Raw genomic sequence first — 16,198 nt, 5'->3', positions numbered from 1 at the left:
CGGTTGGAACATAAATCTTAAATTATGTTAAAATAATCCTAAAGATTGATTCTATACATCGTTTGACATGTTTCTACAGACTGTAACGGAACTTTTTGACATTGTCTGCTCCGAGTGAATGCGCTTCGTGAGTTTGGATTTGTTTACAAAACACGCTAACAAAAGTAGCTATTTGGACATAATCGACATTATCAAACAAAACAAACATTTTTTGTGGAACTGGGATTCCTGGGAGTGCATTCTGATGAAGATCATCAAAAGGTAAGTGAATATTTATAATGTTATTTCTGACTGCTGTTGACTGCACAATATGGCGGATATCTTTTTGGCTTGTTTGGGCTCCGAGCGTCGTACTCTGATTATTGCATGGTTTGCTTTTTCCGTAAAGCTTTTTTGAAATCTTACACAGCAGTTGCATTAAGGAGCAGTGTCTCGATAATTCCATGCATAACACTTTTCAGTATACATTTCTGTAAATTGATGTGGCTCTCTGCAAAATCACCAGATGTTTTTGGAACTACTGAAAACACACCAATGTATACTGAGATTTTTTTATATAAATATGAACTTTATCGAACAAAACATACATGTATTGTGTAACATGAAGTCCTATGAGTGTCATCTGATGAAGATCATCAAAGGTTAGTGATTAATTCTCTCTCTATTTCAGATTTAAAAAAAATAAATTATTTCCTCTCTTTGGCTGGAAAAATGGCTGTGTTTTTCTGTTTCTTGGCTCTGACCTAACAATTGTTTGTGGTGCTTTCGCCGTAAAGCCTATTTGAAATCGGACACTGTGGTGGGATTAACAAGAAATGTATCTTTAAAATGGTGTGATATACTTGTATGTCTGATTAATTTTAATTATGAGATGTCTGTTTTGAATTTGGCGCCCTACACTTTCACTGGCTGTTGTCATATCGATCCCATTAGCGGGATCTCAGCCCTAAGAAGTTTTAAACCACTTGATGTATCACACTACACTCCAGGATGAGACAGAAAACTGGTGAAGACATCCCAGCAGAAAGCAAAGGGCTTGCAGAAGTTAACGTTAGCTGTGACTGCCTCCCACACAAGCAGCTCCTGCTGTTTCCATAGGGCTAATAATGTCATGACGCAGAGTGTAAGCAGTACAGTAGGGGGTATTCTGATCAGTCCCCCACACAAAACCTTCAGAAGACAGTGGTGAAGAAAGGAGGAAGGAATGTGTTGAAAAATGACAGGGCTCCTGGGATAGATTATTTTTAGGTCTCGCAGCACCCTTTCACACACACAGCAGGCCACGGAGAAGGAGAGAGAGAGAGAGAGAATGAGAGAGGGTGAAAAACCTTTTCTAATAGCTGGGACAGTGACGCAACCACACTGGAATCACACACAATGAGAAAGATTGTGTGTGCTTCATTGTGTGTGTGTGCACGTATATGGATGTACATTTGCATGTATGTATGCAAGTAGAGTGTGCATGTGTCCAAGTTTTAAAGTGTTGGTTGGTGATAAGCTCGTCCGAGGCACATCGAAGGGTGGGAGGTGTACAAGACGAGCCTGCTCCAGAAAAGCTGCATGTTCCCCTTCATGTCCAGAGGCACTGAGTAATTATGAGCTCTGCTCTACACAGAGGCAGTGTTTTGTGACTGCTAACTGACATACTAGCCCATTCCACCCATCTGGTGTAGCTACTGGGAAACAATGTGAACACCTGCAGGACTATCTCCAGAACAAGCAGTGAATGAAACGATCCTCTGAAACAGACTGAACCAGGAAGTGACCGCTGCAGCCTGTTATCTCACCATTCCTGGGAGACCACAAACCTGCTAGCTGGAAATACAGATAGCAGAAACTAAGCTGTGTTATCACTAGAGGTCGACCGATTAAATATATTTGTAATAATGACAATTACAACAATACTGAACAACAACACTTATTTTAAATTAATATAATACATAAATCAAATCTATTTAATCTAAAAAATAATGAAACATGCTCAATTTGGTTTAAATAATGCAAAAACACAGTGTTGGAGAAGAAAGTAACAGTGCAATATGTGCCATGTAAAAAAGCTAACGTTTAAGTTCCTTGCTCAGAACATATGAAAGCTGGTGGTTCAATATTCCCAGTTCTTCAATATTCCCAGTTGAGAAGTTTTAGGTTGTAGTTATTATAGGAATTATGCATTGACTATTTCTCTCTATACCATTTGTATTTCATATACCTTTGACTATTGGATGTTCTAATAGGCACTTTAGTATTGCCAGCCTAATCTCAGGAGTTGATAAACAGCGCTGGGCTTCAAGCATTGCTAACAGCTGCTAGCAAACGCAGTAAAGTTTGAATTAATGCTTACGAGCCTGCTGCTGCCTACCAACACTCAGTCAGACTGCTTTATCAAATCAAATACTTAATTATAATAAACACAAAAATACGAGCCTTTGGTCATTAATATGGTCAAATCCAGAAACTCAAAAACGAAAGGTTTATTCTTTCAGTGAAATACAGAACCGTTCCGTATTTGATGGAACGGGTGGCAACCCTAAGTCTAAATATTGCTGTTACACTGCACAACCTTCAATGTTATGTCATAATTATGTAAAATTCTGGCAAATTAATTACGGTCTTCACACAGTTCGCAACGAGCCAGGCGGCCCAAACTGTTGCATATACACTGACTCTGTGTAACGGATGTGAAACGGCTAGCTTAGTTAGCGTGGGCGCTAAATAGCGTTTCAATCAGTGACGTCACTTGCTCTGAGACCTTGAAGTAGTAGTTCCCCTTGCTCTGCAAGGGCCGTGGCTTTTGTGGAGCGATGGGTAACGATGCTTCGTGGGTGTCAGTTGTTGATGTGTGCAGAAGGTCCCTAGTTCGCGCCCGGGTATGGGCGAGGGGACGGTCTAAAACGATACTGTTACATCTGCGTGCAATGAACGCAAGAAAAGTGACACAATTTCCCAAGTTAATATTGCCTGCTAACATGAATTTCTTTTATCTAAATATGCAGGTTAAAAAATATATACTTTTGTGCATTGATTTTAAGAAAAGGCATTGATATTTATGGTTAGGTACATTCGTAAAACGATTGTGCTTTTGTTAAATCATCACCCGTTTGGCGATGTAGGCTGTGATTCGATGATACATTAACAGGCACCGTGTTGATTACATGCAGCGCATGTAAGCTAGTTAACCTAGTAATATCAACCATGTGTAGTTAACTAGTGATTGTGAAGATTGATTGTTTTTTATAAGATAAGTTTAACGCTAGCTAGCAACTTAGCACGGCTCCTTGCTGCACTCGTGTAACAGGTGGTCATCCTGCCACACAGTTTCCTCGTGGAATGCAATGTAATCAGCGTCCAAAATGGCCAATTACCGACTGTTATGAAAACTTGAAAATCGGCCCTAATTATCGGCCATGTCGGTTAAATCGATCGACCTCTAGGTATCACCCAAAGTAATTTTTTCCAAAACATAAAATGGTGCCATTATGAAAGAGAAACTAGAGTCTACTTGAACAGAATAGGACTGACGTGATTTAAGCCGGGGGGTGGGTTAAAACTGACATGAATATCGTCATTTGACAGGAAAGTGACATGCACATGATGTTGTACATATACAAAAAACATATCTTCTGAAGAAACATGGTAGCCTATGTGATGTGACAAGAGTCCTCTGCCCAGTAGCTTTGGGATTAGAAGGTAGGTAACACTATAGCAGAGATAGTTTCTGTAAACAACTCTTTAACAGATAGGTCTAGCTGTATTGCAGCTCCCAAAATAACCTCTACTCTATAGTCTGCTCTGCCTGCCTCCGCCTGAGGTGCTGCTGGTGTCCGTTACACAAGAGGACGATACCCCCTTCACTGGGAGTGAATCCACACAAAGGTCAGGACTCAGTACCTCTCCCGTGACAAAGGGGAGAGAAGGAGGACAGAGCTGGCAGAATAAATACACAGTCCTGTACTGTCGGTTTGTGAACTGTCAGAGGAGGACAGAGAGGATTTTGCCCTGTTGGGAGGGTGAAGGTCATCTTAGTTAAGAGACAGGTGGTAACATGGACTGCCAGTCCCAAAATCAGTAAGACTATCTACCATCTGAAATAGAAACAGCAGATTATATGTGTGTGTGTGTGTGTGTAGGGGGGGGGGGGGGGACGAGCTCCTGGCCATCATTCCCCAAATAAAGCATTTTGGATTAACCAAAAACCAGACAGCAGCCCTTCTCTTAGATGTATGCACATCTTTTCTATCTCTTCATATTAACCTCTAGGTTTGTGTTTTGCCGAGATGTGATTTGGAAAAACTCCTTGGTGATCATATCAGTCAAAGTCAGAGATAGCTGGAGACTACAATCTGCTGGATTTAATAACCCAATAACCATCAACTCATCCCACATACAGACAGGCACAGAGTCAGCCTAGGACAGAATACTAAACATTTGGTAGGAATAGGTGGGGGCCTGTGAGAAGTAGTAGCTTGCTGCAGGCTGATATAACACTTTAGGCCTGGTTACCAGAGAACACCCTCTGTCTTCCAGTAGGCTATCCCTGCATCATGCTGGTGTACAATGCCAAGCCAGACTACCACACTGCTCTCAATGTCCCAGCCAGTGTGGGAAATACAATGTTTTCTCACAAGATTCCAGCGGTCAGGATGTTAAGATATTCCTGTAATCCAAAACCCCACACAGAGACTTCATTGGGCGATTCCTCCCTTAAAAAAAACTTTTGATCATGCAGGAAAACACGTCACAGGTCAGTTCTTTACTACGAGCATACACAGGTTTGTTGAGTTGGGCGTGACGCTCGACTTACCTGGAAAGCAGAAGCCAGATCTGTTCGTATTCTATCCAACTCCTCTGACTGACATTGTCATGTCATTCAATAATTGGTCAATTAATGGCATGACAACAAAAAAATCAGATGAGTTGGCTAAAACACTACAGATTTGGCAACCAGGCTAACGCTAGATCTCTTATGAACTTTTAATGTACAGTAGACTAAAGAGTGTGACGTACCTTCCAAGTGCGTGGAAGTCAAGTTGCAGGACCTTGTCCTCGTGGGAGACAGCCCTCTTGGCTCTCTGGTGGTTGCTGTGCAGGGCCTCGGTGTCGTAGGACAGGCCCTCATAGTGGCGGATGTACTTGTTCAGAGGGTTTCCATGCTGACCTGCAGGAACAGAGGTGAAAACAGGCTTTTAATGGCCAATTAAAATGTCAAACAACTCATTCCTGATCGGCATAGAGTGCAGTGACAAAACTTCAGAACAGCACTACCTCAAACGTCTAAGGACTTATTTTAAACCCGAGACCATGACACATAATTCCTCATTATGAAAGCTTTAGCCTTCCCTAGATTCACAAGAATGTTATGAATAATACAACAGCAGGCTGTGTGAATTTCTCTCATTCTCACCATTGATTTAGACTTACTGTGTGTGTGTTTTCCATTTCATCCTTCCTTGGATAAAGATGTTACTTCCTCAAGCACTATTTTTGGAACTAAAAACAGTTGCACTTTTGAAGAACACCTGCGCCAACAAGATAGTACAAAACTATAGAGGCCCAATGGTTATTTTCAGCTTAATATTTGGTTCATTCACTTTTCCATCTAAAACTGCTGCAGCAATGGTAAAAACAATCAATTAAAACAATTGGCTACCGCAAACACATTTTGAATGCATTCTTTGGAGGGTGTGTTAGATATTTAGTGTTGAAATGCTGGGGGGGAAAAAACACCTTCCACAAGTTGAGTAGATGATAAGCACAAGACTGCAGTGTGCTGCCAATGATATCCCCACTCCCCTTCCCATCATAGGGACCAAGAGTGATTCCCATCAAGAACAGCTAGCTAGACACCCTTTACTCTACTGACTCAGACCACTTTATTATCTGACACAAACACCATTCTCATAATTTCCAGCTCCTAGCAGGGGTTCCAGGCATCTCTACACTGATGTGATCCAATCCCCAGCCTCATCTTCCACCAACACAGAAAAATTGCCATTTGTCAAACTTCAGAGAGAAGATTTTTTGTTTCCCTCTAAATTTCGTGGGATATTTTTTTGAAATACATTTTAAAAATCACCAGAGCATTTTAACTTCTTATGGCTGGGGTGCGTGCAGTATTGAGTAGTTTGTAATGTAAACTGAGATTTTTGGATATAAATATGAACTTTATCGAACAAAGCATACATGTATTGTGTAACATGAAGTCCTATGAGTGTCATCTGATGAAAATCAAAGGTTAGTGATTCATTCTCTCTCTATTTCTGCTTTTTGTGACTCCTCTCTTTGGCTGGAAAAATGGCTGTGTTTTTCTTGGTACTGACCTAACAATCATTTGGTGTGCTTTCGTCGTAAAGCCTTTTTGAAATCGGACACTGTGGTGGGATTAACAAGTTGATCTTTAAAAAAACACTTGTATGTTTGAGGAATTTTAATTATGAGATTTCTGTTTGAATTTGGCGCCCTGCACTTTCACTACCCTGCACTTTCACTGGCTGTTATATAAAAAAAATAGCCTAATTCATATGTTCGCTTCACACGACACCAACTCCATCATCAAGTTTGCTGACAATCAGGCTGTCGATGCCCCCTTGTGTGGCCGTCATGCCCCTAACCCTAACCGTTGCTGCAAAAGTGACCGTTGTGCCTTTGGGCTGAATATAATGATTATAAATTCCCTTCTTCCGGCTGCTAATCACCACGCTCCGAAGCACCTCTCACTCACATGGCTCACTCAAATATCTCAATTCTTATTAACCAATGAACGTCACGTGATCTTGTCCTTCTCACAGGCATTGCAGCTCCGAAGTAAGCTACTAGGGAAGACACACAATAGGCATGCTGCAGCGCACGTCCCTCTTATCAAATTCCGAGGCGCATATTGAAGATGTTAGAAGAACTGTTCACATTAACCGTTCGTCAGCCAACAAGAATTAATTAAGAACAGCAAAATCACTAGCCTATGTCAATCTACTATCCCCCATGGGTAGAAAAGTTCACCTATTCTATTGGTCAGCTTGTCCTGTGCAATAAATAAAATATTCCAAAACGTACTCTGGGACCGTTTTGAGACGCGATAGAGCCCAATTTAATACAACCACTATACATCCCAATTTATTTTTAAAGAAATTAGGCTGATGCAACAGGTCAGAAGGTACAGATTAAAAATGTTGATAGCCTAATAGTTTATTTCTTCACATTCACTATAAGCGCAGCCATTTGCACATGGCAGTAGGCTATTGGCGCAAATGTTCCAAAATGCAATTAGAGGGAAAACACCGTTCTCAAAGTGCAAATGCTAGCGGTTTCACATGACAGAAATGAAAATATGAATTTAGAAAGAGTTAAGATCTAAAAGACACAAGAAGCATGGTTTGGTAATATGAATAGGATTGTGACTTTGGCTGCTGGACAAGGAAAGAAAGTTGAGAACATGAGAAACAGGTTTCAATGGCATGAGGACGTGTTAAACGAAACCCCGTAACACTCCTATGGTCAGAACACAGTAAGAGATGCTTCATAAAATGAAAAAAATAATTTCCAGATTTGAAACAATAAATTGATGGTAAAATAGTTACAAAATGTTGACTGCGTCCATAGAAAATTGCAAGGTGGGTGATGTTGCAGTGTGCAACAAGCACTGTCACTTCTCTCCTATATGAAGTATGTCAACAGAATCAAGCCAATAGATATTATTAATGATCCTATATTATATTTGCCAAACATGACTGGCGTTTAGCACACACACACAATTAAGTCATTAAAATTTGGCTACATTTTTCAATGTCAGTATTGGTCTGGACATGACAGCCTATGTGCATTGGCTACAGCCTATCACCTACACTTTAACATGTAGGCATGAGCGTGTTTTCCATTTCATCCTTCCTTGGATAAAGAGGTTACTTCCTCAAGCACTGTTTTTGGGACTAAGAATAGCTTCACTTGTGAAGGACACCCACAATATACTACAGAGACCCAATTGTTACTTCAGCTAAATATTTGCTATATTCACTTTTCCCATCCCATCTAAAACTGCTGCAGCAATAGTAAAAACAATCAATTGAAACAATTGGCTACCGCAAACACATTTTGAATGCATTCTTTGAGGGTGTATTAGATATTTACAGTGTTAATGCTGGGGGTAAAAACACCTTACACAAGCACAAGACTGCAGTGTGCTGCCAATGATATCCCCACTCCCCTTCCCATCATAGGGACTAGAGGTTGATTATTGGAGGACCAAAAAAGACGATACTGATTAAATCGGCCGATTTTTATTTATTTATTTGTAATAAATGACAATTACAACAATACTGAATGAACACTTATTTTTAACTTAATATAATACATCAATAAAAATCTATTTAGCCTCAAATAAATAATGAAACATGTTCAAGTTGGTTTAAATAATGCAAAAACAAAGTGTTGGAGAAGTAAAAGTGCAATATGTGCCATGTAAAAAAGCTAACGTTTAAGTTCCTTGCTCAGAACATGAGAACATATGAAAGTGGGTGGTTCCATTTTAACATGAGACTTCAATATTCCAAGGAAAGAGGTTTTAGGTTGTAGTTAATTTAGTATTTATAGGACTATTTCTCTCTATACTATTTGTATTCCATATACCTTTGACTATTGGATGTTCTTAGAGGTTGACCGATTAATCGGAATGGCCGATTAATTAGGGCCGATTTCAAGTTTTCATAACAATCGGAAATCGGTATTTTTGGGCGCCGATTTGCCGATTAACACTTTGTTTTTGCATTATTTAAACCAAATTGAACGTTTCATTATTTACTTGAGGCTAAATTGATTTTATTGATGTATTATATTAAGTTAAAATAAGAGTTCATTCAGTATTGTTGTAATTGTCATTATTACAAATAAATACCTTTTTTTTAAATAAAATGGCCGATTAAATCGGTATCGGCTTTTTTGGTCCGCCAATAAATTGGTATCGGCTTTTTTGGTCCGCCAATAAATTGGTATCGGCCTTTTTGGTCCGCCAATAAATTGGTATCAGCGTTGAAAAATCATAATTGGTCGACCTCTAGTTCTTATAGGCACTTTAGTATTGCCAGTGTAACAGTATAGCTTCCGTCCCTCTCCTCGCCCCTACCTGGGCTCGAACCAGGAACACATCGACAACAGCCACACTCGAAGCAGCGTTACCCATGCAGAGCAAGGGGAATAACTACTCCAAGTCTCAGAGCGAGTGATGTTTGAAACGCTATTAGCTCACACCCAGCTACCTAGCTAGCCATTTCACATTGGTTACACCAGCCATTAGGCTGATAGTCTTGAAGTCATAAACAGCGCTGTGCTTGCGAAGAGCTGCTGGCAAAACGCACAAAAGTGCTGTTTGAATGAATGCTTACGAGCCTGCTGCTGCCTACCATCGCTCAGTCAGACTGCTACATCAAATCATAGACTTAATTATAGCATAATAACACACAGAAATACGAGCCGTAGGTCATTAATATGGTCGAATCCGAAAATTATCATTTCGAAAACAAAACGTTTATTATTTCAGGGGCGGCAGGGTAGCCTAGTGGTTAGAGTGTTGGACTAGTAACCGGAAGGTTGGAAGTTCAAACTCCCGAGCTGACAAGGTACAAAACTGTTGTTCTGCCCCTGAACAAGGCAGTTAACCCACCGTTCATAGGCCGTCATTGAAAATAAGAATTTGTTCTTAACTGACCTGCCTAGTTAAATAAAGGTAAAAATAAATAAATAAATAAATAAATACATACGGAACCGTTCGGTATTTCATCTAATGGGTGGCATCCTTAAGTCAAAATATTCTTGTTATGTCATAATTACGTAAATTTCTGGCAAATTAGTTCGCAATGAGCCAGCCACTGATTCTGCGTGCAATAAACGCAAGAGAAATGACACAATTTCACCTGGTTAATATTGCCTGCTAACCTGGATTTATTTTAGCTAAATATGCAGGTTTAAAAATATATAGTTCTGTGTATTGATTTTAAGAAAGGCATTGGTGTTTACAGTCGTCCAACGATGGTGCTTTTTTCGCAAATGCGCTTTTGTTAAATCATCCCCCAGCGTTGCATCGATTATATGCAACGCAGGACACGCTAGATAAACTAGTGTGGTTTATCAAATCAATCATGTGTGGTTATAACTAGTGATTATGATTGCTTTTAATAAGATAAGTTTAATGCTAGCTAGCAACGTACCTTGGCTTCTACTGCATTCGCGTTACAGGCAGGCTCCTCGTGGAGTGCAATGAGAGGCAGGTGGTTAGAGCGTTGGACTAGTTAACTGTAAGGTTGCAAGATTGCATCACTGAGCTGACAAGATGAAAATCTGTCGTTCTGCCCCTGAACAAGGCAGTTAACCCACCGTTCCTAGGCCGTCATTGAATATAAGAATGTGTTCTTAACTGACTTGCCTAGTTAAAAGGTATATAAAAACAAATAAAACAAATAATGTAAAAAATATCGGCAAAATCGGCGCCCAAAGATGTCGATTTCCGATTGTTATGAAAACTTGAAATCGGCCCTAATTAAAACGGCCACTACGATTAATCGGTCGACCTCTAGTATGTGACCAATAAAATTTGATTTGACAATCTTATCAATTTATTTCCACCAATCATTTGTGTCAGTGCAGTACATGTTGAGTGGTCTTCTCTATAAGCATGCTGAAAGTCTGTCACGACTAAGACATGAAAAAGGCTTACATACTTTTCAATAAAGCTGAGGAGTACCACCATTACTAACCGACTGCTATCAAAACCTGGTCATCAGTACGCCACACTCCAGAGTACGGCTGACCCAATTTAGTCGACTGCTGTAATAAAGGCTTAAAAAAATAAATTATAATAATGACTCGAACACATTTTGTTTACATTGTTCCAAACATTCACAGATATTATAGTCATCTATACAGCACCTGTTTGGCACATATTAACATGCACGTAGCACTTGCTCCTTACCTTCTTTTTCTTGATCTCCAGTATTTTCAACAACTAGTCACATTTATTCCACCCATCCGACTTCTCTTTTACCTCCTGAGCAACATGGCCCATTTCAAGTTCATTTCTCACAGGTTTTTTTTAAGTCAAGGACAGCCCCAGAGTGAACCATACCATTAGACCAAAAAGCCATCAACCACTCTGAGCTAAGGGAGTTTACTTTCTAGATTGTCAAGGTTGCTCATAAGGCATGGCAAAGACCTGGTGCACTCCAACAGTTGTACTACCTATGTGTATGTTTAGCCTATAGGCATATAGCCTAGATCAGAAGCTAGATGTTTCCAGTTCTTTAGAATTCTCCTTACAGTGATTGTGGTTGAAATGAATGAGGAAAACTCCTTAACAGTTTGCGCAAAGCAATCCTGCACAGAGTAAAGAAAGGAGAAATCACTAAAAACTTTGTAGTCATCAGCAGCGTTAGATGGAGTGCTCTCCCGGAGGCAGCAGCGGCGCGGCCCCTGCTTCCACCTGCTCGGCTGTGATAAAACTCTCCACTTATCTAGTTCTGACTAGGGGATAAACGCTGCTCATTAAGAGTGGGACACTGACATGCATCGCAATTCCACACGAGACTACGCTCTCTCTCCTGGGCGTCTGTCACTGTGTGGTACCCTGTTACATTACAAGAGAGTGAGGGGACATTAATGTAGAAACAGGAGGCTTTTAAAGAGCTTTTAGATGCAACGGTCACACTTTTAGCAATCAGCACAAGATGGAAGCAGCCATCACTTATTCATTCAGTTCTTTTTCAGGTTCAAATTAAAGCTAGTCCCATAGTGACAGCACACTCGCTCCTGCGCATATGTAGCTCAGCTGTTGGCTGACTGATGCCATGCTGGCTGGTTGCAGTGTTAGAGCCTTATTGAGACTGTCTACTATACTGGCTGATGCTAGCTGAGAATAGTCCTCTGCCCAGAGAGCTTGGCAACACTGGGCAAATGGTCAAACTCTCACTAGTCAGTCCGGACAGTAGGGCTAGACTGTGTGTATCCAGTCTGGCGTTTCCAGAGCTGCCCATTGGTGGGAATATGATCCCACTTCATTCACACTGAGGGTCTTCTTAGGATCCTGCCGAAGTGGAAAATACAGCCTCTTCCCTGACAGCTGTGTACTATCAGAGTTGAGAGCGTTTAAACATTTGAATTTGAAAAGGGCTCAAGAAATGAGAAAAAAAATAAAAATAAAATCACATCTGCTAGATGAACACAAAAACATTTTTTAAGTGCACAACAGTGTGGCAAAGGAACAATGCTCTCCCTATGAAGGGAGAGCATTGACAACAGACCATTTCATCTGGGGAGAATAATCCTTCATCCACATTCGATTTTCCTCCTACCTCCAGAATGCATCTGTTGACTAGAAGTAGATCTGAGGAGATTAGATGAATAAACAGCTGAAAAAAAGATTATCCTTAAAAAGGAGGGATATGTAAAAAAAAAATAAAAAAAATACAATAAAAGTAAGCTGTTGCCACTTTTGTGAAAAAACAAATGCTTAACGTTAAAACAAGAGGTTGGCGAGAGCCGAGGCAGGTATGAATGTCTCCCAGACAGTCCCAAGCCTGGTAAATGAGCAAATCAACCCAGTCTCCAAGATCTCCGCTGATGAAGCCCTCAGTTTGCAAGTCAAGAGTACGGCTGAGTGTGACAGTGGAGAGAACTGTGGAGGCAAAGCATAATCCTGAGAGGAGAGAACTCAGCTGCATAAAGACAGGCTCAGATTTAGACATAGGCCATCAATTTCATTAAAGCGCTGTGACACTGAGATGCTAAAGAGCACGCTCTGGCAGTGTGCCTCCACACAACTCTGGGTAATGAAGACAGAGCATGGCCAGGGAGGAACTGGCTCTCACAGTGACACCAGGGCAGCGGCTCAACTCTACCACGAAGCGCGGTAGCCATGCTAAACAGGCTTACACACACACACACACACAGCTGGAGCGCGAGAATCACCGCCACAAAGAACAGCATATCCACCAAGCCTTATCATTGGTCCACTCCTCATCAACAAAGGCTTTAAAAGAATGGTCAGATACAAACAGTCAAACACACCTGAGGATAGGAGCCAAATGAGTTGCTGTTTAAGCAGTCCACCTGCTAGCTGGCTGTATACTGGTTAGCTGACAGTCATGAAAACAATACGCATGCTTCAATGGGGCAGAAGGCCATGTTGTTGTGATTCTGGATGGCCAGAAAGCTAGCAACAATGACAAGAAGCTGCCATGTGGGAATCAAAGGTGGTCTTTTCAGCAAGTTTTATCTTGATACCATGTCTTGTTTTGAGGTGTTTTTACCGAGGTCACATCTATGCTAATATGACTACAATTCACTAGCTAGCTAACAAACAAACTGTAACGTTGTATTTGAGAGACAACAAGCTCATTGTGCAAATGTGTTTTCAATGAACATTGGAGACTAAATATAGTTTACATGCTGTTAATAATCCAAGCCAACCCTGGTCTGTCTTTCCCCATAGTTGACCCAGCACTGGTTTTGTTGCTGAACAACCAACCTGTCTATAACGTCATAAGCAAGTAGACTACGAAGTCGCCATATAAAAAACATATTCAAAAGAAATTGGCTGAGATGACTGGTTCCTTTCAGAGATTCTCACAGCTGTTGGTGTGTTAGCCTACTACCTGAGAAGCTATTTTAAAACCCCATTAACCTTCCGCTAGTGGAACCCCCCCGCAACAGCCAGTGAAAGTACAGGCCAAATTCAAAACAACAAAAATCTCATAATTAAAATTCCTCAAGCATACAAGTATTTTACACCATTTTAAAGATAAAATTTGCATTAATCCAGCCACAGTGTCTGATTTAAAAAATGATTTACAGCGAAAGCACCACAAACGATTATGTTAGGTCACCACCAAGCCACAGAAAAACACAGCCGTTTTTTCCAACCAAAGAGGAGTCACAAAAAGCAGAAAGAGATAAAAATTAATCACTAACATTTGATGATCTTCATCAGATGACACTCATAGGACTTCATATTACACAATACATCAGTTGTTTGATAAAGTTCATATTTATATAAAAAAATCTGAGTTTACATTGGCGCATTACGTTCAGTAGTTCTAAAACATGCGGTGATATTGCAGAGAGCCACATCAATTTACAGAAATACTCATAATAAACATTGATAAAGATACGACTATTATACATGGAACTTTAGCTAAACCCCTCCTTAACTTCTTATGGCTGGGGGGGCAGTATTGAGTAGCTTGGATGAATAAGTTGCCCAAAGTAAACGGCCTGCTCCTCAGTCTCAGTTGCTAATATATGCATATTATTATTAGTATTGGATAGAAAACACTCTGAAGTTTCTAAAACTGTTTAAATGATGTCTGTGAGTGTAACAGAACTCATATGGCAGGCAAAATCCTGAGTTGAAATCAAAACAGGAAGTGAGAAATCTGAGCTTTGTATGTATGTATTCACCAGAGTCCCCAATGAAATCCCCTTGAGATATTAATGATGTTGGACTGCCTAAGGGTTCCACTAGATGTCAACCAATAATATACATTTTAATGAGACTTCTATGGTGTTGTGGGAGTGAATGAGAGCAGAATGCATCAGGTGTCTATCAAGCAGCCATTTTCTGATCACGCTTATTCCTCATGGAACCCACTTGCGTTCCATTGCTCATGAAGACAGGAAGGAATTCTCCGGTTGGAACTTTATTGAAGCTATATGTTATAAACATCCTAATGATTGATTCTGTACTTAGTTTGAAATGTTTCTTTGACCTGTAATATAACTTTTTGAAGTTTTTGTCCGATGTAACGCTGACCAGAATGAGCGTTTGGATATGTATACCAAACACGCTAACAAAATAAGGTATTTTGACATTATCGAACAAAACAAACCTTTATTGTGGACTTGGGATTCCTGGAGTGCTTACTGATGTAGATCAAAGGTAAGGGAATATTTAGCATGTCATTTCTTGTTTATGTTGACGTCAACATGGCGGCTATTGTGTCAAATTTTTCTGAGCGTCGTCTCAGATTATTGCATGGCTGGCTTATTCCGTAAAGTTTTTTTTTATAAATCAGACACAGCGGTTGCATTAAGGAGAGGTATATCTATAATTCCATGTGTATTACTTGTATTATCATCTACATTTATGATGAGTATTTTGTTGAATGATGTGGCTATGCAAAATCACTGGATGTTTTTGGAACTAGTGAATGTAACGTGCCAATGTAAACTCATATTTTGATAAATATGAACTTTATCAAACAAAACATACATGTATTGTGTAACATGAATTCCTATTAGTGTCATCTGATGAAGATCAAAGGTTAGTGATACATTTTCTCTATTTGTGCTTTTTGAATGTGGTGACCTAACAATCGTTTGTGGTGCTTTTGCTGTAAAGCATATTTGAAATCGGACACTGTGGTGGGATTAACAACGGGAATAGCTTTAAAATGGTATGAGATATATGTATGTTTGAGGAATTTTAATTATTAGATTTGATGTTTTGAAAATGGCGCCCTACACTTTGACTGGCTGTTGTCATATCGCTCCCGTTAATGGGATTGCAGCCATAAGAAGTTAATGCAACCGCCTTGTCAGATTTCAAAGAAACTTTACGGAGAAAGCAAACCATGCAATATTCTGAGTTCAGCCTTTAGACAACAAAGCAGCCAAAAAGATACCCACCATATTGGGTAGTCAACATTACTCAGAAATAGCATTTTAAATATTCACTTACCTTTGATGATCTTCATCAGAATGCACTCCCAGGAATCCCAGTTCCACCATAAATGTTAAACATCTTCTTTTGTTAGGGCCTTTGGTAAACAAATCCAAAAGCGTGTTCAGGTCACGCCGAACGAAAAGTTCAAAAAGTTCCATTACAGCCCGTAGAAACATGCCAAACTAAGTATAGAATCAATCTTTAGGATGTTTAAAATAAAACTTCATTAATGTTCCAACCTGACAATTCCTTTGTCTGTACAAATGAAGTGGAACGTAGCTACCTTTCACGTGAGCGCGCCAGACAGAGGCTGTGGCACTCTGCCAGACCACTCACTCAAAGAGCTCTTATGAGCCCCTCCTTTAGAGTAGAATCCTCAAAACAGGTTCTAAATACTGTTGACATCTAGTGGAAGCCTTGGGAAGTGAAATATAACTAATATCACCCTGTATCTTCAATGGGGGCTGAGTTGAAAAACTACAAACCTCAGATTTCCCACGT

The 16,198-nt window shown here is 40.1% G+C and overlaps 1 protein-coding gene across 5 annotated transcripts in view; it reads right to left on the bottom strand.

The window, feature by feature from the left end:
- adam10a (ADAM metallopeptidase domain 10a) overlaps window positions 1-16,198 on the bottom strand; it is a 102,273-nt gene that overhangs the window by 62,950 nt on the left and 23,125 nt on the right. For all 5 annotated transcript variants that reach the window (XM_021607380.3, XM_036980804.2, XM_090238671.1 and 2 more), the window contains one exon: window positions 5,005-5,155. In XM_021607380.3, the coding sequence (XP_021463055.3) occupies window positions 5,005-5,155 (151 nt within the window). The remainder of the gene's footprint in view (window positions 1-5,004; window positions 5,156-16,198) is intronic.

Source organism: Oncorhynchus mykiss, chromosome 6, assembly GCF_057628025.1.
Source record: "Oncorhynchus mykiss isolate SJ-2025 chromosome 6, ASM5762802v1, whole genome shotgun sequence".
Classification (NCBI taxonomy): Eukaryota; Metazoa; Chordata; class Actinopteri; order Salmoniformes; family Salmonidae; genus Oncorhynchus; species Oncorhynchus mykiss.
The sequence above is the reverse complement of the archived record's forward strand: the minus strand, read 5'-3'. Positions and strand labels throughout refer to the sequence as shown.